Here is a 25,796-nt window from a genome sequence, read left to right as displayed (position 1 = left end):
TCAAACCGGATGTTTTCAGTCTTTGGAATTTTGACTGATTTGAGGAGTCGGCCCATTTTAAAGCTGAGAAAGCCCAGTTCTGCCCTCCCTCTCCCAACACATACACATTGCCCAGGCTGTGGGATCTTAGTTCCCTGACTAGGGGTGAAACCTAGACCGTGCCCCCTGCAGTGTCAGCACGAAGTCTGGACTGCCAGGGAAGTCCCAAGAGGAAACTCAGAGAAGGAAGCTTACTTACCTGAGACCTCAGGCAACTTTCTATTTCCAGAATTCCAGTCTAATGTTTTCCTCACAAAGCATGATTCATATGGGAGGATGTTTAGCCAGATGGCTTGAAATCATTGGCTGAGTCGCATTTTTCATCCATCCACCGGCAGCCATGAGCAAACGCATCTTGGGAGCCTCAGGAGTGGTGACCAGGGACTTGGAAGGCAGAGGCAGAGACCACGCTGTGATCTCCAAGCCGTGACCTCCTGATAGTTCCCTGTGTGTGTGTGTGTGTACTCGGTTATGTCCAACTCTTTGTGACCCCATGGACTGTAGCCCCACCCAGGCTCCTCTGTCCAAGGGATTCTCCAGGCAAGAATACTGGAGTGGGTTACCATTTCCTCCTCCAGGGGATCTTCCCAACCCAGGGATCTCTTGTGTCTCTTGCATCTCCTGCATTGGCAGGCAGATTCTTTACCACTGTACCACCTGGGAAGCCTGGAGAGTCCCCTTCTCTCTCCCTAACTGGATGCATCCTGACTGGTCTCCCAGCCTGCCCATTCCCAGGTACAGCCCTTTTTTTCCAGACCCACAAACCTCCGGGGGTGCAGGCCTGGCACCCTTCTTTTGTCTTTCCCTGCATCCCAGCAGAACTGGAGTCCTGGCTCTGCCCTTGACCAGCTGTGGTGACCAGCCTGGAAGGTGTCACCCAGTGATCCTACCTCCCAGAACGCACACCCTCCTGCAGTGCCTCTCACGTGGTACCAGGAGGTCCCGTGTGACCTGCAGACTGTCAGAAGTGATGTTGTATTGCTTCGGACATTAGGTTATAAAAGACACTGCAGCTTCCATCTTAGGTGTTCCCTGGGAATCATTCTCTCTGGGGAAAGCCTGCTGCCACGGCATGGAGACAGACAGCCCTGCGGAGGGACCCCGTGATGAGGAATCTAGGCTTCCAGCAGCAGCTGGGTGAATGAGCCCTTCTGGAAGTGGATCCTGAAGCTTCAGTCGAGCCTTTCAATGACTCATCCGCCGCTGACATCTTGCCCGCAACCTCATGAGAGACCCTGAGCCCAAACCCACCAGCCAAGCTGCTCCTGTATTCCTGACCCACAGGAACCATGAGAGCATCAGTGTGTGCTGTTTCATGCCTCTATGTTTTGGGATGATTTGTTCACAGTAATAGATGATTAACACACTAGCTCTGGCAATGTTAGGCAGGTTCTGTAGCCTCTGAACCCCAGTTTCCTCCTTTGCGCCCCAAGAGTCATAGAAGTGACTGAAACATAGAAAACGGCACAGTGCAAGCACAGGGCCTGGTTTGCTGTGAGTACTCCACACCCGTGGGCCCTGTGCTTCCCAGCCCTCTCCCAGGTTGGTTACTGTCACCCTCCTGCCCCTCCCCGGGCAAGACGACCTCACAATGTCAGGCCAAGCCACTGCACTCTTGGCCTGAGGTCACCCTCGAGCCGGCCAGGGACAGAGGCTCTGCCCAGGGAAGGGAGCGGGGGGCCGTTTCTCTCCTCCAGCTGGGGCGCCTATGAACTATGCCAGGCCAGGTGAGTCCATCTGCCCTCCCACCCACTGTCCTGGGATGGGCAGCCAGAGGCATCCATGGAGTGGGTGCCCGGCCTCTCCCCAGGTGAGAAGAGCAGCCTGGCCTGACCTGGGCCCTGCACGCTGGTTGCCTTTCTGCCCTGTGAAGACTGAGAATTGTCCTGTGTTCTTTCACCTGCCCCTCCCTGCCCTGCCCCTGCTGCCGCTCAATGCCCCTCACCCCTGCCCCTGAGTCTGGCTGGGCTCAATCCTTCCCATCTGCTCTCCAGTGGGCTCTAGTGTTGACCACAGACTCTTCCCTCAAGCTTTGTTCCCCTCCCTGTTTCTCTTTCAATAACTCAAGATCACCATGGCCACGGTTTGGTGTCATAGACTCTAATTTAGAAAAAAAAAAATCTAAGACTGCATATTCTGCAACTTGCTTCTTTGCCCTTATACCTAGTTTCCATGTTAGACCTTTGCCTTGTGCTTTTCAGCAGCTGCAGAAAATTCAGGATAAGTGTACCTAATTTACTGCTCTCAATAAATATTTGTGTGTGTGTGTGTTTTTAATTTAGCTTTTCTGCTTTTTGCTTCATAATATAGCCATGTAGTCACAGACATCCTCACACAGCTTTAATCTTTTAAAAAATAATTTTATATTTTTCTTTTTTCTTCATTTTATTAATTATTTGCATCAACGTTTAAGAGCCCAATTAGTCCTAGAAAGGCTGGAAATGAGAAACAGCAGCACCCCCCCACACACACACACTCTCTCTCTAGCCACATTCCATTTACCGCTGGTTCTTCCGGGATGTATTCTGTTATATATGTCCATCTTTCTAAATAATATCTTTGTACTTTACGACTTGCTGTATCGGTTGTAGTCATTAGCTTCTGCCTTTCTGTTAAAAGAGGGAAGGATTCAGCTGTCTCATACCCTCCTTCCTCTCCAGGTCCTGCCAGGGCGCAGTAGAGTAATTACCGGTTGAATCAATGCATCTGTGTTATGCATCTGTGTAGCTATCACTCAGGGCTGAAATGAGTGAGCAGCCTCCTGAACTTCAGATGGTGCTTCCTTTCTGGTATGGCTGTTTTTCTTAAGTTTTCCTCATCCGTCTGTCAATTTCTTCATTCACTTTTGTTTTTTAAGAAGCCACCTTGTGTGGAAGGATCATTTTCCTTTTTTTTTATCTTTAAAAATTATTATCATTTGTTTATTGTTGGCTGCGCTGGGTCTTTGATACTGCGCGAGGGTTTTCTCTAGTTGCGGTGAACAGGGACTGCTTTTCCTTGCAGTGCACGGGCTTGTCATTGCAGTGGCTTCTCTCGTCGCAGACCACGGGCTCAGCGGCCGTGCAGCATGTGGGATCTTCCCGGACCAGGGTTCATACCCAAGTCCCCTGCATTGGCAGGCGAGTTCTTAAACACTGGACCACCAAGGAAGTCCCTTAATTAATTTTTTTCCTTAATTAAATTTTTTACATGGTGAAATCTCTCATAGAAGCTATCATTTTCAGTATTTTGGGGGAGCCTTCTGTAGCCTGTTCTCCTTATGTCTGAGGAATCTTGGGACTTTCCCCCATTATCCATTTCAAATTGCACCATCTCCCTGGGTACTCCTGAGGCCCCACTTACTTGATTTTTTTCTCCCCCACAGCACTTATCTTCTAACATCCCATAAGATTTGCTTATTTATGATGCTTGCTGCCCTCCTTGGCCCCCCCCCACACACACTGTCTGCCCTTCACCGGTGGTATCAGAGTACCACGAGGGCAGAGATTTTTGCTTTTTGTTCACCAATGTCTAGCATAGTGCTTTGCATGGAGAGGAGGTGCAGTGCATGCTTGTTGAATGGACAGTCTCTGGGACTCCCCTTCGTAGTCCTCCTATGTGCTTACTTCCTCATTTGGCAGAGCTCATCCTTCAGTAGCTTTCTGAGAAAGGGTGCTTGTGAGATAGATATTTTCAGACTTCTATAGTTATGTGTATATTGACACGCACATTTAGCGTAGAGTCTGCAAATTTCTTCACATGTAGTTCAGTTCAGTCACTCAGCTGTGTATGACTCTTTGCGACCTTATGGACTGCAGGCTTCCCTGTCCATCACCAACTCCTGGAGCTTGCTCAGACTCATGTCCCTTGAGTCAGTGATGCCATCCAACCATATCATCCTCTTTCATCCCCTTCTCCTCCTGCCTTCAATTTTTCCCCGAGTCAAAGTCTTTTACAGTGAGTCAGTTCTTCACATCAGATGGCCAAAGTACTGGAGTTTCAGCTTCAGCATCAGTCCTTCCAATGAATATTCAGGACTGATCTCCTTTAGGATTGACTGGTTGGATCTCCTTGCAATCCAAGGGACTCTCAAGAGTCTTCTCCAACACCACAGTTCAAAAGCATCAGTTTTTCAGCACTCAGCTTTCTTTATGGTCCAACTCTCACATCCATACATGACTACTGGAAAAACCATGGTTTTGATTAGACGGACCTTTGTTGGCAAAGTAATGTCTCTGCTTTTTAATATGCTAAGATGGTCATAGCTTTTCTTCCAAGGAGCAAGCGTTTTTTAATTTCATGGCTGCAGTCACCATCTGTGGTGATTTTGGAGCCCCCCAAAATAAAGTCTGACACTGTTTCCATTGTTTCCCCATCTATTTGCCATGAAGTGATGGGAGCAGATGCTTCATGTGTAAGATGGTAATAAATATTGAGTCTCTCCAGGTTGTTCTTAGAAGATAAAATGGTTAGAATTCTTTGAGGACAAGGTATTAGTTTGTGAAGATTGAAGTATGTATAAAATAAGGGTTGTTGAGGCAGCTGAGTCCAGTGACTGAGAGCAGGGTGTCGGTGTAGGTCGGGCTCATTCTGAGTCCTGTGCTCTGTAACCTAATAACTCTATGACCAAGAGTAACCAAGTTACTGAAGCCTTGGCTTCCTTGTGTAAAGAATGATCATAGTACCTGTTGTTTATGGGGCAAAATCCGATACACTGCTCTGAATATACAGCAGGTGTGATTGATGTAGAATATTGTTGGATGTGGCTTGGCATGGGAATAAGAGGAATAAGAGCAGTGTCTACCTTGAACTTGCCTTCGTGTCCCCTGAGGGTTACAGTACCTGGAGTGGGGTGCTGCTGCTGCTGCTAAGTCGCTTCAGTCGTGTCCAACTCTGTGCGACCCCGTAGACGGCAGCCCACCAGGCTCACCGGTCCCTGGGATTCTCCAGGCAAGAACACTGGAGTGGGTTGCCATTTCCTTCTCCAATGCATGAAAGTGAAAAGTGAAAGTGAAGTCGCTCAGTCGTGTCCGACTCTTAGCGACCCCATGGACAGCAGCCTACCAGGCTCCTCCGCCCATGGGGTTTTCCAGGCAAGAGTACTGGAGTGGGGTGCCATTGCCTTCTCTGTGGAGTCGGGTAACAAAGAGCAATTTACAGCAAAAGTCCTGGGAAGGATACCAGTGTTTTGACCCCCATTTCCATCTGCTAAGAATTATCTTAAGGAAAGAAGTAAGGGTGTGTCCAATTGATCTATAGGGCCTTGTTCATGACATAAAAGTCTGGGAACCACTTCAGTATCAGGTGGGAGCTTGATCAATATCATAGATTTGGGGCTTACTAGGTGGATCAGTGGTAAAGAATCTGCCTGCAATGCAGGAGACACTGGAGATGTGTGTAAATTGCTCTTTTTTTAACAACTCCACTGAGTTGGGAAGATCCTCTAGAGGAGGAAATGACAACCCACTGCAGTATTCTTGCCTTGAGAATCCCATGGACGGAGGAGCCTGGGGGTTTACAGTCCACGGGGTCACAGAGAGTCGGTCATGACTGACCGGCTGAGCACAGAGGCATAGACTCGAGTCTTCCTCTGGTGGAATCCTCTTTAGCTCTTACAGCTGAAGAAGATAGATATCCCGAGAGCCGGACAGGATACAGGAGGGTAGGTACATTGTTAAGTGAAAAAAGTGAGTGTCAGAACAGCAGGAGCCTTCTGAGTGATGGAGGTTACATTTGCCTTTTTACTGGTTATTTATTATTTAAATTTATTTTTGGCCGTGCCATGCAGCTTCTGGGATCTTAGTTCTCTGACCTGGAATCGAACCCCAGGCTCGTGGTAGAGAAAGCTTTTAACCACTAGACCACCAAGCAAGTCCCTCCCTATTGGTTTTTTAAGGTTTGTAAATAGAGGACTGGATGCCTGGACAAATAGAAGTCGTATAGTCTAATTGTCAACCACAGCCTCTGGCATGTGAGTATCAAGATTCTGGGTCTGGTGATAACAAAACTCAGGGAAAGCTACAGAGTTATGCTATGCCTCAGCTTCCTCATCTGAGAAGTGAGACAACAGTAGCTGGATGCTTGTTCTGAGTAAATGAGATTAGACATGAACATTCCTTACTGAGAGTAAGCACCGCTGCTCAGTGATTAATTTTGGCCAGTGAGATTAGGGATTCACTTATCTTACTGTTACTTCTCTTTATTGTCTAAAGAGTTGTGTTGTGTGTTTTTTTTTTTTAATTAAGTGAAGATATATTTCTTCAAGAAACAGAAGATATTTTTATATATAAATATATATTTATTTTAAAGATATTTAAAATATGCAAACCTTCAGGTAACAAAGTGATTCTAATTTTTTTTTGAAATAACATCATCTTAGAACAACAACGTGAATGTACTGAATGCCACTGAACTCTAAACTGATTAAGGTCTTAAATTTTACCACAATTAGAACAATAATACCACCGTCATCATCAACAATAACAACTACGAAAAAGTTAAAAAGTAGAGAAGGAAGTCCTGAGGTAGTCCCTGGGACTCTCAGCAGGGATGAGATGGGACGGTTTTCTGCCTTACAGCTGTGGCTTTAGAGCCTCGTTTTGCTTCCGTGAGCACTTCTCAGTTTTGCAACTAGTGAAGTTGCTTCTCTCGGTGTTTACTCAGAGCCCCGCTTCCGAGTCCGCGCCGTGCGGCTACAGCCCAGCCGCCGCGCCTGGGGCGTGACCTTGGCCGCCGCGTCCCCGCCCGGGCGAGCCTCAGTTTCCCGGTCCCGGAGCGAGGATGACAGCTCGCCGGGTCCGCGCGCAGCCCCGCCCCGCAGCCCGCGGATTGGCTTTCGTGGGGTCGCCCCCCCGCACCGGGGCGGGGCCGGGCCGCTCCCGCCTGCCAGGCCCCATCCCGGAAATGCGGCTCGGGGGCGCCGGCCGGGCTGGCCCGGACCGTGGCAGAGCGACGGCGAGGGCGGCCAATGGGCGCAGGCGGCGGCGGCGGCCCGGCGGAAGTCCCGCCCGGCGTCGCGCGGGGGCGGGGCGGCGCCGGGGGCGGCGGGCCGCGGGGCGGGCGCAGGATGAGGGCGGCCATTGCTGGGGCTCCGCCGCGGGGAGGAGGACGCTGAGGAGGCGCCGAGCCGCGCAGCGCTGCGGGGGAGGCTCCCGTGCCGACGCGGGGCCCATGGCCAGGACCACCAGCCAGCTGGTGAGTGCGCGGCTGCCGCCCGGGCGCGCCGGCCCGTCACCCCGCTGAGCGCGGCGGTCGCCGGGGCCCGGCAAGGCGGGGCGGCCCCGCGGTCCCGGGGGCCGGGCGGCGCCTCTTCACCTGCGGCGAGCGGCTGGGCCAGCGACCGCGGGCGCCGTCGGGGCGTCGCTCGGCCGCCCGGCGAATCCCGGGCCCGCCTGAGGCGAGCGCTGGCCCGGCGGGGGCACTGACAGGCGCGCGCAGGGCGGGGGAGGCCGGGGAGGTGTCACCGGCCCGCCGCGGTGGAAGTGCTTGGAAAGTTTGTTTTCGGCGCGGCGCGGCCTGTAGCCGAGCCTCCGGGGTTACCTTTCGGACCGTCTGCGAAGAAGCCGCCCTGGGCCTTCACCTGGGACCGGTCCCTGTTCCTCCGCTCGCCGCCGAAGCGGGATGTGCGAGTTCTTGCCCGGAGCACCTGATGCTCGGGCCCCTCCGAATTCCCGGTTGGGATGGAGTCCGATGCACTCGGGTGCGCTCCTTTCCCGGCCCCGCGGGGCTGCGTGTGGGTGCTTTGCGTGCCTTTGGGCTCCACTCCGGCACCGGAGTGATGGGACGCCTCGGGGAGGCCAGGCTTGAACCCACCGCCGCGGGCTGGTGAGCGTGACCGGGCGGAGAGATTTTAGGGGGAAGGAAACGAAGAAGCGCTTGTTGGGTTAAATGTGTTGGTGAATGTATCGCTAGTGTTTCTGTGTTTTCTGTGTGTTGCTAAAAGTACCCCTACTGTGTTTATGTTTGTCCTCGCTTAAGTTCGGGAGTCTTGGGAAGACGGTTTAAGGATGTATACCTTGGATGCAATTGTGAAGTGGGTGCTGGATGAAGGTCTAGACTGCTTACAAAATCGGGTTCAAAAGGTGAATCCCTCCAATAGAGGAAGACCCAAGAAATTGACTCGACCCCTTATTTTTCTTATTTTCTGCAGTAGTGGCTGTTAATCTTTTTGATAGGTCATGGACCCTTTAAAAACTCAGGGCTTTTCCGAATTTTGTAATTACTTCGCGAGGTTCTTGAACCTTCTGCCGCTGGTCCGTGGACTCGAGAATTCTGCTTTGTAGAGATGGGTGATAATCTGAAGTGTGAGAGGAGGAAGACCTGGGCAGGTGAGACAAACGGTGAAAGGCGAGGGGATGTTTCTGACTTTTGCAACATGTATGGCCGTGCCCTGGGGGGCCTGGACTACCCTGCAAAAAACACCAGCTAGGCTGCTTGGCGGCCCTCAGTGGTGGCTGGGGCTGACAGATTGTGGAAGTTTGTGAGATGAACTTTCACACAGAGATGCTGTGGCAATGCAAGGTGTGCGCTCCGACGGCCTCCGGGGAAGAGGAAAAGAGCATGTCATCTCATGGTCTCGGTAGTTCCACGTGACGGACACTTGACATCTGGAGGTTTCTGTGCAGAAGGCAGCTTTTTCGTACAAAAACGATGAAATCCAGTGAGAAGAAATGGGTTCCAAAATAAAGAATGGACGTTCCCATCAGGAAGTGAGAGGAGCGAGGCTTTCATGTTCTCATCAGCTAGATTTTCCCCACCTGTCTGGGAGAACACGCCACGTTTCCCATCAGTAGTGGCAGAGATGCCCCCAGTAGTGGGTTTTTTGTCTGAGGACAGATGGATTTGCGCTGTTCAAGTGAGTTTGCACCTGGATTTTTATGGTGGCACTTTATGAGAAGCCCCCCACCCGATTATTTTCCTGTTTCTTTACATGTGTACAGCCAGCGGGGCAGCAGAATGAGTGGGGAGGTCTGGAAACGGCCCAGCCCGGTTTGATACTAAGGTGGGCCGGAAGCTGTCAGAACCGGGTGTCGAGCTCTTACTTTAAGGCGGGCCCTTTGCCAGATAGTGCTCCTCGTGCTGCTGGGCTTCCATCAACAGTGTTCTGAGGTCAGTGTTGCTCCCATTTTACAGGTGTGAAAGCTTCAGTTTCCACAGTGCGGAGAGCTGGAGTACCCATCCGATAGAGTGCAGTTTGAACCCACGTCTGACTGATGGCAGAGGCCTGGGCGCCACCCTGCCTGCCCCTCCTGGGAGTGGTGCCCTGAGAGGGGGTCGCAGCCTGCTGTCTGCGGAAGTCCTCAGTGCCACTGCCCAGGACATGTTTCTGGGGGCTGTGCATGTCCTCAGACTGCCGTGTACGAGGCAGGAGGGACATCCTCTCCTAGACGGACAGAACACTTAGTTACTTCTCTAGGCAGATGGCTGAACTCTGTGACCCCTGGAACTCGATTCAGCCTCTTGTCGTCAGAAAGCCGCTGTTTGGAAAGAGGCTCTGGTCCCTCCTTATTTGAAGGCTGGTTTTCTGAATGGTGAGCTTGGGAATCCTCCCTTGGTGAAAAGCTGCAGTGATGTTGTTAAGGTGAAACTGTTGGCTGGGGAGAGTGGTCCCGCGCGCGCCAGGGTGGCTTTTGCAGGGTGGCTGCGTGTGTGGGCGGGTGTGGGGAAGGCTAGCAGCATGGAAAGAAGTGGGCTCTGGCTCTCGCGTGCCCTTGTGCCTAGCTTCTCCTCGTGCAGCGCGTGCAGAGTGATGCACCCCACCCTGCCGCGCTCACCGAGTCCAGTCCAGAGCTGGCAGGTGGGGGCCCTGTACTCACATACTCAGGAAGGGTGGACTTGTAGGTTTGTCCTCCTCCTCTGACATGTGTTTAGTAAGAAGGACTGCAGCGCAGCTTAGAGCAGTACAGGCTTTGAAGAGAGGCTTTGGGCTGCTCCTCAAGGCATGACCGGGCCTCTGGGCTGCCTGTAGCAGTGGTGTGGGGAGGAGGAAAAGGCAGCTCTTGGGTGGGCCCCATTTTCAGCCTGTGCCCTCCCCCACTGACCCACCCAGTGGTAGGTTTGGGTGCCCGGAGGGCAAGTGTGTTACGAATTGGGAAGTGGTGCAGAAGGGAGGGGGTGAACAAGGTCGGTGCCTTCCAGCTGGTGGTGTGAGGAGAGCCTCCACGGGCCCTACACTTTGCCCCTTCCTGAGGGGGAGCTTCTGTGGATGTGGACTTTGATGGAGTCCCACGTGATGCTTCACTTCTGTGACTACAGAGCGAGGAGCCACTGCTGAGGAGTGCTTGATGCAGAAATGACTCCCTCAGCAGGTGCGGGGGTGGGGCCAGCGTGTGCGTGCTCTGTGCCTGCCCTTGTGAGGACAGCTGGCCGTAGGGGTGCGGAGCACAGTTGTTTTGAAGGCGGGTTCAAAGGGCAGATCAGCAGGGAGGAAGTGCTGGTGTGGAAACTGTAGATTGGGACATGTATCGTTAAGGCCTTTTCAGTAATGCATTCTTCTCTAACTGGGTTGCATTCTTGTTCCCTGTGATACCAGACCCTTTAGAAAATTATTTGAATATTGAGAACTAGTTGTGTATCCAGTCTGTATACCAGTCAACAGGCAGAGTGCATTTTTCTCAAGAGCAGTAGGGGACCTGTTTTGATGATGTCTTAAAAAGAGAGAGGTCTGTTGGGTTCATGGTGGTTCTTGGGGGTCTGTTTTTGGTGCTTGGTGCTGATTGTGTTTGTATAGTTGCACAAAGTCTGGTTCTGTTCTCTTGATCTAGAAAATCTTAATAATTTAAACTGACATTTTTACTCCAAGAAATCCCAAGTCGTTTTGAATGTGTTGAGAGAGAGTTCACTGTAAAGGATTTACATCTGTGGGCTTCAGATCTCTTATCAGAGCAACTGGTTCAGGCGTCTGTCTACATAGTTGGATCACACGTGGGCTCACAGAAGCGAGGGCTGACCGCACCGCAAGCTCTGGGCGAGAAGAGGCACAGACCTGACCTTCGGGCCGGCACCTGGGTGCACAGCCATCTGGAGTGTGGCCGAGGGCCTGATGACGGGGTGCAGAGCTCCTGGCGGCCCAGTGACCTCCTCTGTCCTACAGATGGGACTGTGTGTCCGCTGTACCAGCCACGTGCAGCCTTCAGAATATTTACAGGTGTGGTTTGAAGGTATGTCTGGAGGTCCACGTCTTCTGCCTGTTTGTGGAGCGGGTGGCAGGTCTGCCCACGCTGGAGAGGGCTGATGAGAGGCTGTGTGTGTGTGTGTGTGTATCTCTCGGCAGTATTGCAGTCAGAATTCATCCGGCTAAAAGCTTATTTAACAATGAATTCATTGTTAAAGTCTCATTCTTCAACCTGTTCTTTTTTGGAATTAATTTTAGCGCAGCAGGAGTTGTATCTCAAAGTGACAGCCGAATATTGGATGCTGTCAAGAAAGGTTGATAAGATTCGCCGGGAGGCTTGGAGCCTCATTGAGGTTCTCCTTAAGTGCCATGGAAAGCTGTGGGGCTTGGAGTTCACTTTTCTGTCCCCGCCCAACCCCCGGATGCTGCGAGGTTGGGAGGATCAGGCCGCAGGGGACCCGGAGAACTACCACTGCAGGGGGAGACCTTGTCTGAGCGTGGAGGTCGGTGCCTGTGGATGCCCTCCCGCGGTGAAGGAAGGACGCCATGGCGGGTCGTGCTGCTCTCCCGCCTGGTGGTGCTGGAAATGCAGACACACTCTCTTCTTCGTTCTCCCTTTTCTGGTGAGGAAGTGGGGGGCTGCTGGGGCTCCCCGAATTCTGATGCTCCTGTGCCTTCCCTCGCCTCTCCCACCCATCACTTAGCTCTCCTCCATGCCGGTCCCCGCCGTGTGGCTCTGTCCCGGGCCTGCCCAGCCCAGGACAGATTCAGGATCTCCGACCGCCAGGCTCTCCTCTCCAGTTCTCCTCTTGGCCTGAAGAGATCCCCCTCAGGGGAAACATCCCTCCCCACCCGCCCCAACCCCCTGCTCTGAAGCCTTTTCTAGCCAGTCAGGTTCTTTGTGCCCCTTCCTGCCCTTGGTCTGCATCAGCTCTGACTACATTGCCATGTTCTGTTTCTCTGGAATGGGTGTGTATAGCTCTTGTTAAACGTGTCTCCCTGAACTTGGAGTCTCTAGATGGTTTCTGTTACTCTTTCTCATGCTTTTCTCTTCATGGTTGTCATCCCTGTCATAGTTGTCACAAGCCTGTCTGTCTGACCTTTGCTGTTTATTAACAAAGACATCTCTGAATCCTGCATGTTTGTTCTGACTCCCTGTGTTCAGAGCTGAACGTGTTTGAGGGGCAGAGGGTCTACTGTAGTCTGTTTCTTAACACGAAAGCTTTCCAAACAAGAAGTCAGATGGTTAAAAGCATGGTCCCACGTTCCATTTCTTCATTGTGTAAGGGAATGTAATTTAGAAAGGAGATATATATACATTATACTTTGTTCTTTATACATATTGTACCACCTACCTGAGCCTTGAAAGGTTGTATTTCAAAGCCGTTGGTTCTGTTTTATCCTACAGCCCCTCCCGGGAAGTTTGCTGATCAAATGCTGGGTGAAATCTGGGTGAGTGAGGAGTCAGGGTCAAGTGTGCGGTGCTCTGCGCTGAGGCTCGCCACGTTGGCACTGCTGCCCTGCTCTGGACCACTGTCCTCACCGGTCAGACCTTGAGTGTCTAGCCTGGAGAAGTGCCAGCGTTGGCAAGGTGGACCCTGACTGCAGTCAGGGCGTCCCTAGCGGATTCTCGGACCAGACGCCAAGCTGCTTTACCCCCGTGCTGGAAGCAGCCACACTGTGCTGCGGTCCCTCTGGCACACCTCTCTGCTGCTTTGGGGCAGGTCAGAGGGAGCGTTTCCCAGCCCTGGGCTCTGCTCTGTTTCAAGGAGTGCCCTGTCCCAAGAGGAACACGTGCTCCGTGGGTGCATGCGGCCCTGGGTGTGAGGGGCTCCACCTTCCTGAGACAGCTGTGTGCTGGTGGTCCTGGGGGAAGCCAGCACTCTGTGTTCAAGCAGCCTGCTGCCTTGGGGTTTCCTGCTGGGCACCTGTGCGCGGCCGTGCAGTGACTGAGTGAGTGTGACTGAGCGAGCCAGCAGCCTGGGAAGAGGCGGTGGACGGGCACTTGAGACCCCAGCGTGTGCCCACTCTGGCTGCGTGCAGAGCATCTCCTTTGGGAAGTGATGGGAACAGCCCAGTCTCTGGGAAAACTGCCCGAACACTGGCTCTGCTCAGGCACATTCTCAGGAAGGTCTGATCCACAGCGGCTGGGGCCGGGGGAAGCAGTTAAGTTACAAGCTCAGCAGCTGGATCACTGCTGTTTCTGGGGTCTTGTCAGTTTGTGACCTTGAGCTCTTAGCTGTTGGATTTTCCTCTCAGAGTGGCCTGTGACTTAACCTGGACCGGAGGCTCTTCTTCATTGCAGGGTCTCAGGCGCTCAGCTTGCGCTGCCTTCTTTTCCCATTGTTAACTCATTTTTTCTTTCTGCAGTTTGGCGTTTTTCTTTCAGGGTTTTTTCAGAATTACAGTCTACTGATTGTATGTACGTAGCTGGTTATTATCAGATACACAGTTTTAAAAATTGCATCTAAATATAGATTATATTTGTGAACCTATTTATTCTCATTCCTAAAAAAACAGAACTTGTGTCATCTAAATGCCTTTTTTTTTTTTTTTAAATAAAATCTTAGAAAACTCGCCTGGAAGTGGCTGGCACTGAGCTTTGTGTCTCTGGGGTGGAAGGGGGCGAGGACGGCCTGGTCGTGGGGTAGGAGAAGCGGCGTCAACAGAACAGGTCTCCGGGCTCACGCCCTGAAGGAATCCTTGGGTGAAAAAGGCCACATCTGCAACTCGGCACTGCTCTGTGAGCCCCGCCAGCCATGGCCCTGCCTCGGGGAAGGAGGGAAGTGGCCAGCAGCACCGCCATTGCAAATGGTGCCCGAGGGGAGGGCAGTGCCCTGCCAGGAGGGGGTGGCCAGCCCTTGTGGGGCTGCTGCTGTGAGAAACCCAGAAGGACCAGGCCCCAGGGTGCACGGGGTATGCTGAGCAGGGGCCAGTCCCGTCCGCAAGTGGCGGACAGGCGCGGGGGATGGCTGAGAGCGGAGACGTCTGAGGAGGGGGCGCCCCTTTGTCTCTGGGAAGACAGGTGGGCTGTGCTTGCCGTGCTTTCTTGGGGCACCTGCTGTGCGCCCAGTCCTGGATGTCTTGCCGACCGTGCATGGCTGAAGAAGGTGGTGGTGGTTGGAAATTTATACTGAGCTTATTCAGTGTCCGGGTTTTTCCCTTCCTGTCAAGTGTATTATTTTCTTTCAGTAGCCATATATTTTTCAAATTAGTGTTCAGCGTTGACTCTGAGTCGTTTTTTTGGATACACCCTGCAGCATACAGGGTATTAGTTCCCCAACCACGGATCATGCCTGTGCCCCTGGAGTGGACACGCAGTACTGGACCACCAGGGGAGTCCCGACTCAAGTTTCTAATGACACAGGATATTTTCAGATCCTTTCAGTTTGCTTGACCAACCTAGACAGCATATTAAAAAGCAGAGACGTTATTTTGTCAACAAAGTTCTGTCCAGTCAAAACTATGGTTTTTCCAGTAATCATATATGGATGTGAGAGTTGGACTATAAAGAAAGCTGAGTGCCAAAGAACTGATGATTTTGAACTGTGGTGCTGGAGAAGACTCTTGAGAGTCCCTTGGACTGCAAGGAGATCCAATCAGTCCATCCGAAAAGGAAATCAGTCCTGAATATTTGTTGGAAGGACTGATGCTGAAGCTGAAACTCCAATACTTTGGGCACCTGATGCGAAGATCTGAGTCATTGGAAAAGACCCTGATGCTGGGAAAGGTTGAAGCCAGGAGGAGACGGGGACGACAGAGGATGAGATGGTTGGATGGCATCACCGACTCAATGGACATGAGTTGGAGTAAACTCCAGGAGTTGGTGATGGACAGGGAGGCCTGGCGTGCCATGGTCCATGGGGTCGCAAAGAGACATGACTGAGCAACTGAACTGATCAAAATAACCTTCAAAACAAACTTACTTTTAAAATAAACTTGATTTTTGGAATAAGTTTAGGTGTATAGAAAAGTTGCAAACACAACGTGGAGTCCCTGTAATACCTATCGTCCCCTTTCCCGGATGTTAGCATGTACACAGCCCGGCCACATCCATCAAAACTGAGCCCTAACCCTGCCAACACACTGCGACTCCGCTGCAGACCTGCTGAGCTTTCCTCAGTTTCCCCCACCGTCGTCTCTCTGTCCCAGGACCCCACCCAGGGTACCACATTGCGTTTGGCTGTCACGTCTCCAGGGTCCTCTCTGCTCTATGATGGTCTGTCAGTCTTGTCTTGTCATGAACCTGATGCTTTTGAAGAGTGCCGCTCAGGTATTTCATGGACTGTCCTGCAATCTGGGTTTGTCTGATGTCTTTTGGTGATGAAACTGGGGTTCTGAGCTCAGGAAGAATTCCAAGGATGTCAGGTGCGCCTGGTGCGACCCGTCGCGTATCACTGGCAAGGTGGGGAGTGGCTCCAGGTGACTGGAGTCAGGCCTGCGGTCCGGCCCTGCCTTGCGGCCCTTGCGGACGGTGTGTCCCAGGATGGTCGCAGTATTTCGCTTGGGGAGGGACCTTCCTGCTCGCCCGGTCGGATCCTTCTGGTTTCCAGATGAAGACAGTTGGGACTTGGAGGGCTTCTGACTTATGTACTGGGTTAGGACTGGCATAGGGTCCAGGTGCTTTGTGGGCTCTGGCCTCTTCCTGCAGGCTTGGGCACTCCCAGGACTCTGCCAGGACAGAGCTGTTTCCAAGTGCTGAGTGAACCCAAACTCACTGACAGAAACGGCTCCTCTCGGGGGAGGCCCGTGTCCCGCGGGCAGTCTGACGGCTGCTGCGTGTGATCTAATTAGCGCTCGGGTCCCGTGTGCTCGTCTCTCCGTGCTTTCTTTGCAGGCAGGAAGCTAGTCCTGTATCACCTGGGCTTCGTCAAAGTAGGTGGTCAGCTATGACATGTTCTTCTTTGGCTCTTTTCTTACCCGTGAAGCTAGAGTGTTATTATTGTCTAAAGCTCTTGAGTCGAGATTGATTTGTGGGCTGTTGACTCTGAGACTCTTAGACTGAGCCAAGAACAGAGCTTGGAGTTTCTTCTGCAGATCTCTGAAGATAGGTATTTTCAGGAAAATCATGAGTTGGTTTTGTTTTCCCACCCATCTATGGATTTCCCCTCCAACCTCTTTTCTACATGACCACAGCAAAAACAAGACTGTTACAAAGGTAGGAATTGGTAGGAGGAATGACGAGGAAAGCACTTTGAAGAAAATGAGGGAGCCGGCTCCTGGCCGCTGCAGGGAGGCCTGAGGGCATTGCAGGCCGTCCCCGGGACTCCGGGGCCGGACACTGTCTAGGTGTTGGAAGTGGGCTAGGAGAAGGTGGGACAGAGCCTGGCCGGCCTGCCTGCCCTTCCTTCCTTCCTTCCTTCCTCCTCCTGTCTTTGTTTCCGGTAACTGAACTCTCAGCTGGTGATCAGTGGAGGTGTGGATGAAGGTCATGCTAGACAGAGTCGGTCTTTCTATGCACACTGATGCTGTGAAGCTTTGCTGTGGGAGTTAGCTGTTCACAGTGGGACAAAGTCTCTCTGTCTCAGTTGGTCATTATTGTTCCCAATAAGACGCTCTTTATTCAGAATTTGTAGATAAAGGCCCTGGGAAGGAAAGCATCTGTTAGAGGAGCCTTTTCAGGTGTCAGGAGAGGCAGTCTCAGTTAGAAATAAGCTGAGCGAGTTGACTCTGCTAGAAGGGCGTTCCTGCTGGATGCTGTTTATATGTATGCCCAGTGGCATTCTGGGGGTTGGTTGGGTTTTATTTTCTATTTCAAAGAGAGAGAAGCTTTAGAGGATTAAAAATCAAGTCTAAACACATTAATCTGGCTTTTTTTTTTCAACAGGATAATCTGTTAGGGCTCTCAGAACAGTTGTCAGTATCAGTGTGGCTGTGTTTATGTGTGAGAGACTCAGATGGAGAATAAACAGTACCAGGGCCTTTTCGGGACGTCCCCACAGCCCCTTTGCCTCTCTTAAGGACCCCGCACCTTGCCGAGGGAGGCGCACGAGCCATGGGCCGGCGTGGACAGACGGCAGTACAATCCCCACTGAGGTTGAAGGACATGGGAGACGGCAGAGCTCGTGGTCCGGGTCAGCCAGGGGAAGGTGGTGGGGCTGCCGGAGCGGTCAGAGGCGTGGGCAGTGCCAAGGGTCCCAGCCCAGCAGAGGGAAGGGGGCTGAAGAGGGGGCTTGGGAGGGCCGGGACCCTGGAGGACAGTTCTCATCTCACTGACAGTGCCCGTGTGCTCTAGATTTCATTTTAGCGTTTGACCTTTTAGTCTTGAAGGCCGAGCGAGGTTTCCTCTAAGGAGCTGGAGTTGGGAGCTAGACAGCAGGAAAGAGGAGCCCCAGGCATTTCCGGGCAGAAGGGAGACAGTTCCGTGCTGCTGGCCTCACCATATGTATCACTTAACTTTCAAGATGCCCTGCTTTGGATCAAGTTAGGTATCACTTAGTTTCCCAAACTAGATTGAGGCGGGAAAACATTAGCTGCATGGGTTTAATTCCCCAGAGAAGATTAATTTGTAGTAGTATAAATATAGTAGTATAAGTATGACGAGTTTAGAAGCTCAGTTTTTCTTTAATTGTCAAGTTTAATATGTTGTATTATTTTAGCAAAACAGAGGGCAAGAGCTTGCTGATATTGTTTACTGATTACTAATAGATTTCACTGAGTAAAGCTTTTATACACATTCTTTCTAGATTTCATTCACGTCATTTAGGTGTGAGACAGAATCTTAAGTATCTGGATGGGCTGCCCTGGTGGCTCAGATGGTAAAGAGTCTGCCTGCAAAGCAGGAGACCTGAGTTCGATCACTGGGTTGAGAAGATCCCCTGGAGAAGGGAATGGCTATCCACTCCAGTATTCTTGCCTGGAGAATTTCTTGCACAGAGGAGCCTGGCGGGCTGCAGTCCATGGGGTCACAAAGAGTCGGACACAACTAACACAGACACAGTTACCTTTGAAGTGCTACTGTTTTTCTGATACAGCTCTGGGATGACAGACTTCTAAAAGCAAACGCAGGATTTCCATGCTGGGCCCCCACTGGTGGTTAATGATTTCTTCCTCACATAAAAGATATCTAAAAGATACTAACTTACTCATTTGCGCATTAGCAAATGCTTTTTATATATCACGTGTCTTTTCTGAATGAATGAACTGATGGACCTGGAGGGAAGTTCAGGAAGTCTGTCGGCCCCCTGTGGTATCACCTGTGTCTGTTGAGGACCTTGTGGCTCCTGTGGTTGGTGTGCCATTGACAAGGTGCCTTGGAGGTCCCCACTGTCTCAAGCCTCTGTATCTACTGACCCTTGGGTGGATTCCATCCCTTGCAGCTGTCCAGGTTCATAGTTTCAGGGAACCAACCAGAAGATCTATCTTTCCTTCACCCAGAGGTCATTGCTGTTTCCTTTGTGTATTTTTATTTACTTATTTTGGGCAGCTCTGGGGCTTTATCGCTGTGTGCAGGCTTTCTTTAGTTGTGGAGAGCGGGCTGCTGTCTGGTTGCGGTGCTCAGACTTCTTGCTGCAGCGGCTTCTCTTGCTGTGGAGCCCAGGCCCTAGGTACGGGGCTTCAGTGGCTGCAGGCGCCGGGCTCTAGAGCGCAGGCGCGGTAGTTGTGGCACATGGCTTAGGTGCCCTGCGGTGTGTGGGATCTCCCCAGACCAGGGAGCGAACAGGTGTCTCCTGCATTGCAAGGCGGATTCTTAACCACTGGACCACCGGGGAAGCCCCTCCTATTTGTATTTTTTTAAAAATCAATTGGGACCCTTACTGTATATCTGAGACGGTTTTGTCTCCTGTTGTTTTCACTGAGTGTTTTGCGTGAGCCACTTGCAGTGGCTGTGTAATACTCCCCTCTGTCGGTGAACCGTGAGCAGCCATTGTTCTGTTGGCGGACATTTACATAGGCTGTTTCCAGCTGTTTGGAGTAATTTCTTAATAAATGCTTTCATAGTATAAATCTTCGTATGAATTTGTTGCAGCTAGATTCAGTGTGACAGAAGTTGTTGGAAGGACTGGAGCCCAAGGCGCGTTGTGGAATGGTCCCTGACTGCTTCCCCGACGGCCCTGCCCGCTTGTTCCTAGCTCAGGCTGAGCATCAGCTCCCCCTCCCCACCGCCCCCCAGCTGGGCAGGGCCGAGGGAGTGTGTATCTGGCTTCACCGCTGGGCTTGGGACTCAGGCCAGGGCCTGATCTGTGCCTTAGTGTCTCCATTTGTAAAGAGGGATGCCAGTGGTCCTCGTGCCCAGAAGTTGTTTTGAGAACTGTGATACCATGTGTGAAATGCTCAGAAGTGTGTGTTATTAAACAGTAAGTGCTTAATAAAAGTTATTTTTAGAAGTAGAGAAAAATGGCAGTTCATTAATTTCCCTTTAAGTAATGTTATTTAAAGTTGTATTTATAACGGGTGCATATAGAGAATTTGAAACAAACTGGCCCGTGCCACCACCCTCCTGTAAACACAGGGTTTTGTTGAGCTCTTAGAAGCCCCCTAAGTGGTCCTGCTGATTATAATCTCCCCTCACCTGCCCAGAAGTCACCCGCATCCTGATGCTCATGTTAATCAAGTTCGTGGCTTGTAAAGTGTGCTTGTATGCAGTTTCAGAGTATGGCAGGGAAGTGAGAAGGACAAAGAGATCCTGTATTTCAGTGTTGTGTAGTATATGTAAAGTTAATGTTGGAGGTGCCAGTTTAGCACAGTTCAGAGATAGCGTTTGCTGAGTCTTGTGGTCTGTTAGACTTTACTGGTGGCTCAGGTGATAAAGAACCTGCCTGCCATTCAGGAGACCTGAGTTCAATCCCTGGGTTGGGAAGATCCCCTGGAGAAGGGAATGGCTGCCCACTCCAGTATTCTGGCCTGGAGAATCCATGGACAGAGGAGCCTGGTGGGCTGCAATCCATGGGTGGTCTGTTAAGCCTGAGGACTGGACTTCATTCAGGCAGCTGGCAGCCATGACCTCGTGTTCCTCTTCCTGCCTCTGGCTGGATGAGCGGCTCTGAGGGGCTGGAGAAGGGAGTAGGGGGACGGATTAAGTGTCCACCCTTGGGAATCACCCACAAGACGCTTCCCCCTTTGCTCGTGTCCTCTCTCCAGCCTGGACAGCAAGGAGATCAAACCAGTCTATCTTAATGGAAATCAGTCCTGAATATTCATTGGAAGGACTGATGTTGGAGCTCAAACTCCAATACTTTGGCCATCTGATGTGAAGAACTGACTCATTTGAAAAGACCCTGATGCTGGGAAGGATTGAAGGCAGGAGGAGAAGGGGATGACAGAGGATGAGATGGTTGGATGGCATCATCAACTCAATGGACCTGAGTTTGAGCAAGCTCTGGGAGTTGGTGATGGACAGGGAGGCCTGGTGTGCTGCAGCCCATGGGGTCACAGAGTTGGACACAACTGAGCAACTGAACTGAACTTTCTCTACCCTGCACCATGGAACAGCAGAAAGTCTTATTCGGGTATTCATTGAGATCCAGTTAGCCACCCACCCGGGGTTCCTCGGTATCATTGTGTGCTGGTCAGGAGCGGTGGCATTTTGCTGTGTGTCACGCTGCACAAGCTCCTTGGTGACCACAGTGTCCTGTGGGCCAGCTCCCAGTCTGCCTGTGCTTGGAGGCTGCCGTGGGTGGAGCGGGTGGCCACCGGCGCTCTCAGCGCGCGCAGACGGGCACCCAGGCCCCACAGTCCAGCCTTCAGCAGGGGCCGTGTCTCGTCTGCCCTGTGGACACAAGACATGCCCTTCCCAGAGTGCCTTTGAGCTTCTGTCTGTCATGGGCCCCCAGCAGCCCTCAAGGAGTGGGTTGATGTTCTCGACCTCTCTCTACAGAGAGTGAACTGTGGCTCAGAGAGTGGGGCTTTACCCTAGTTGGCCCTGGTCTCCGTGAGCTCGCTGGGGTCCTCGGTTTGGCTCCGTCCCTCCGGCCCCTCGTGGTGGGGCCTGGGCGGGGCTGGGCTTGTGGGGGTCCTTGGCTTGGCGCCTCCCCTCCGGCCCCTCGTGGTGGGGCCTGGGTGGGGCTGGGCTTGTGGCTGCTGTCCCTGCCTCTACCAGGTTCTGTGCACTGGGCTCCGCTTTGCTGGGTTTCTTGAGGTGCTAGGAGGTTCTTAGCAGAGTGTTCTTTGCCAGTGAGCACACCTGACTGGAGAGCAGGGTCCCTCTGGGGCCTAGCTGCTTGGCTGGGGGGGCAGTCGACACCACCCTCTCGCAGGGCCCGGAGGGAGATGCCCTCTCTGCGGTGCGTTGGCTGCGCCCGGCAGGGCCTTCCAGAGCGTCGCCGCACACTCCTCCAGGAAGGCCCGTGGAGTTTGGGATCCTTTCTCTCGATGCCTGGAGCCTTAGGCAGCAGGATGGCATCCTGACCATAGAAGGCCTGGCTGTGATCCTGATTCCGGAGCTCAGCAGTCCTGTATCACCTCATCTGCCTCGCAGTTAGAGCTGGGCCTCTTCACTCAGTACATTGTTAATTCAGGTTTACTCACAGAAAAGGGAATAGTATTTGGAAAGGGGATGAGCTTCATTTTGGTCGTGAAGGGTTTGTTTTATGATCTGATGACCCTTGGTTGGGAAAACCATGTGTCTTCTGTGTTCTTTAATCATAAAACTGCTTATAGCATGCTCCGTCTGAGTCGGCTTGAGTGCTTTGTGTAGATTAACTCATTAAATCCTCCTGGCAAGCCTGGAAGTTCCGGTTCTCGTCATCCCTGCTATTAGGTGAAGAGTCTGAGCCTCAGAGAGGTGACATAGCACGTTCAAGGTCATATGGCTAGTGAGGAGTGGAGCTGGGGTCCGGCTTGGCAGAGTGCAGCTTTGAACAGTTTGGAGGTAACTTCTCTTCTTGTACCTGTAACTTGTTTGTTTGAAGTGGTGACTATCAATACGTGAGAGGTTTGGGTGGTTTAGTAAGTCACGGTTAAGCGTTTGGGACAGTTCACTCTTGTGATATCATGGAGTTCGTTTCTTCCTCAGCAGGTCTGTAGGTAGAAATTTGAAACTCCTCGGAGCCGAGACACTTTGAAAGCATCTAGTTGCGATTGCTTCAGTACGGGGTGTGCAGGTCCCCAGGTTTGAGTGCTTGGCTGTGTCACGGAGTGACAGGCTCCCCACTCAGGCTGAAAGACTGGCTCTCATCACGCCAACCATGAGTCTAGCTTTAGGCTTCCGAGCTTGTTGTTCATGTGAAATTCTTGCTTAATGTGCACTTTATCCTTTTTAAAGAGATAAAGATACAGAGATGAGAAAGAAGATCCAAAGGGATCCGAGGAACTTGGGGCAACCCCGCCCTCCTGCGGCCCCTCCCCTGTTTCCTGGCGCTGACTCAGGAGCTGTTTGCTGTTTGCTTTGCTCATCTCGGTCCCCGGGGCTCAGGTAGGAGTGGACACCTGGTTGGTGCTAAGTGAATATCTGTCAGAATGAACAGATGAATCACTTTTCATTGTAAAGTTTTTTGTTTTTTTTTAAGAATTTTATTCATTTTTTTGGCTGTGCTGGGTCTTCAGTGCCGCTTGAGCTTTTCTCTGGCTGTGGTGAGTGGGGGCTCCTCTGGTTGCGGAGCACAGGCTTCTCACTGCGGTGGCTTCTCTCGTTGCGGAGCACGGCTTTAGCGCTTGCGCACTTCAGCGCTGGAGCACAGGCTCAGTAGTTGTGGTGCACAGGTTTAGCTGCTCTACAGCGTGTGGGAGCTCCCTGGGTTGCGGATCCACCCTGTGTCTCCTGCATTGGCAGGCAGATTCTTCACCACTGAGCCACTAGGGAAGCCCCATTGTAAAGTGTTTTAAACTACATTTCAAAACAGAGGAGGAGAAACCATGAGTCTCTCATCCTGACACAACTTCTCTGAGCGCTTTTGGAGAAGTCGTCATCTCTGCTGAGCCCCTGCACGTGCAGGCCCAGCAGGGGCTCAGGGAGGCCGCCCAGGCTGCGGGCCGTGCCCCCCTGCACGCTCGCCATGGTGCCTGGAGCCTGGTGCATGGTCGCTGCTCTGCTTCCTCATCTGCCAGGCGCAGTACTGTCCTGCCACCGCGTAATTAAGATCTGGGGTGTGCTTTAAAAACACATGGCTCTGAATTTTAAAAACCAGCTTCCGTTCACCCAGCGGTTGGTCTCCTAAGGATTAGGGAAGTCGTCACTTGCAGCTTGGGAAGAGGTGTGGTGTCTGGTGTAGGAAACTTGATGGAAGCTGGAAAAATAACCTGTGGGTCATTGTTTTCCTTTGCTCCAAATTCATTTGCATTTTCATCTATTTGTCAATCAAATATTTGTCACATTTAGCAGTTTTGAATGTTGGATACTGGACTTGTTTTTCAGTGTTGGTTTATTTATTTGACTTGCGGGGTTGGGGCCGGGTGTAGTTGTGGCGTGTGGGATCTAGTTCTCTGACCAGAGATGGAACATGGGCCCCTGTACTGAAGTGCGGAGGCTCAGCCCCTGGACTACCAGGGAAGTCCCTGGATTCTGGATATTTTGATGCTCATATTTTCCTAAACTCCCTTAGTGGTTGATAGTGTCATTAAACCTTGATGTGTTTTTGTGGATATGAAAATTAATTCATCTCATTAATTTTTCCTTTAGAGTTTCTACCTCTTAAGAGGAGACTGCTGAACTCAATCCTCAAAGAAATTGAAAGTCCTATGTTCTTATATACACATTGCTGTAAAACCAGTTTAAGTGTACAGAAAATGCCCAGTTTACGGACGATGCTTTTCCAAGTTCATTTGGAAGTCGGTTGTTTGAGACGTGGGCTTGTCTGCTGTCAGGGATGCTCAGGTGCTGCCCTGGGCCTGCCCGGAGATGGTGGGCCCTCGGGTGCCACCTGCTGACTTGGTCACATGGCCTGGCGATGGTGCGGGATGCGGTGTGTGTTGGGCGGTGTGACCGCGCTTCCAGAGACGTCACAGGTGCTGGGTGTTGGTGGCGCCGGCTCTTCAGACTGAATTCAGTTGAGAACAGCCGTCTGTCCCTGTCCGCGGTGGAGCAGAGCCACAGGCTCCACTTCGTGCATTTCTAGAAGCCAGAGAGAGGAACAGAGGGGCCCTGTCCTGTGGGGGTTAGAGGGTGCTGGTGCCGGGAAGTGGAGAAGCGGGGGTGGGGGTTGCGGCCCCTGGCGTGGGCTCCAGCCTTCCCTCAGTGGGAGATGCTTCACTTGGGTGCGCCGCGTGTGTCGGGAGGCCTGCAGTCAGGACTTGTGGTAACGCTGCGCTGTCAGGACCCGGTGGAGAGCCGTGTTCTCGAGGACTTGTGACCAGGGCAGAGGAGGCTGGGGGACAGGGTGCTGGAGCTTTAAATTTCTCCTGAGACTTACATTTCAGAAGCTGTTGAGTAACCAGATGTATTTGTTTACCATAATTTTGGGTCACCAAGTGGGTGGTGGGCTGACGGGGCTGTGCTGGGTGGGAGTGACTCACTCAAGGCCCCGGGCACCCCGGGCAGTGCTGTCTCCACAGGGCGCAGGGCCCGAGGGCTGGGAGGAAGTCCTCGTGAGCCTGACCCCTGCCCGGGGCCAGAGCTGGTGAGAGTCCTCTGGACCACGGTGAGGACGTCTCAGAGTTCCTTCTCTGCAGCTTAATTATCACCTCGAAACCTTACAAAATCAACCCTTTAGAGTAACAGCGGGAGTACAGATAAACATTTGGGCTTTTCACTGTGGGCGAGGGATTTCTTCATAGGCTTTTCATTTTACAGTTGATGCTTTTAAAATGCTTTAAAAGGTAACATTGCGACCATCATTTTACTGCCGAATTGAAATTGTTCATTAAGACATACCCATACCAGCGAGTTATGACTGCAGGGAGAGAAAGCAGGAGCCCTGAGCTGTCCCTGTGAGCGGCACTCTGTCAGTGTGGCCCTGAGACGCAGTCTCGCGCTGAGGCATGTCGCTGGGGCGCTGTGGCTGAGGCAGGAAGGAAATTGCAGAATTCCACGAAGGAGAAAGGCTGGCAGTGACAGGCCCCTGTGTCACCATGCCTGTGGTGCTGGTGCAGAGTGGGAGCTTCTGGGGCGTGTCCAGAGCGGCCGTGGTCTGGTGGCCAGCATCTGCCGCCCAGGGCTGACGTGGGACCCCACATTGGGGTTCAGCCGGCATCAGACTCGGGTGCAGGAGGCGCCTGGACCCTACGGGAAGCCCCACTACTCAGGCTTCTCCCTTGAGGTTTGCGGTGCCCAGAGGGTGCCAGAAGTGGCCAGAGGAGGGGGTTTCAGGGATCCTGAGGTCTGGCCTGGCATCCAGAGGTCCTGTCTGGACGCGGCCTGTCCCAAGGGTCAAGCGGACGACTGTGAGTCTAGCGCTGCTCTGCCGCCGGGTCTTTGCGTTGCCCAGTCCTCTCCCTGAAGGTTCCCCACCTCCTCAGGTCTTTGTTCAGAGGTCACCTTCCCAGTGGGGGCGCCTCTGGTCGTTACATTTGCAGCCCTCTTGTCTTCCTTCCCTGCTGTATTTTCTCACAGTGATTTATCACCATTTGAGATGCTGGGTTTTGCCTGGCTTTTGTTTTTTGGGGTCAGCCTGCCTCCACTAGAACGTGGGCCTCTTGAGGGCATGGGCTCGGTTCTTTGCTGTATCTACCGTGCCTAGGGCAGTGCATGGTGTAGAGTAGGTGCTCAGTGAATGTTTGTTAATGAAGTAGATAAAACTGTGTTTAAAAAAATATTTATTCAACTGTTCCAGGTATTAGTTGAGGCACTCAG

At 52.2% G+C, this 25,796-nt stretch overlaps 1 protein-coding gene across 2 annotated transcripts in view; it reads left to right on the top strand.

Annotated features, from left to right (window-relative positions):
- The first annotated feature begins 7,065 nt into the window (after positions 1-7,065).
- PDPK1 (3-phosphoinositide dependent protein kinase 1) overlaps positions 7,066-25,796 on the top strand; it is a 65,594-nt gene continuing 46,863 nt past the window's right edge. The window contains exon 1 of one of the 2 annotated variants that reach the window (XM_027527593.1): positions 7,066-7,212. In XM_027527593.1, the coding sequence (XP_027383394.1) occupies positions 7,189-7,212 (24 nt within the window). In that variant the 5' untranslated portion in view covers positions 7,066-7,188. Of the gene's footprint in view, positions 7,213-7,241; positions 7,718-25,796 lie in introns of those variants that run through there. The other variant, XM_027527591.1, reaches the window with a different exon arrangement.

The sequence above is a fragment of the Bos indicus x Bos taurus genome, chromosome 25 (assembly GCF_003369695.1).
Source record: "Bos indicus x Bos taurus breed Angus x Brahman F1 hybrid chromosome 25, Bos_hybrid_MaternalHap_v2.0, whole genome shotgun sequence".
In the NCBI taxonomy this organism is placed as follows: Eukaryota; Metazoa; Chordata; class Mammalia; order Artiodactyla; family Bovidae; genus Bos; species Bos indicus x Bos taurus.
Note: the sequence above shows the minus strand (reverse complement) of the source record. Positions and strands in the feature narration are given on the sequence as shown.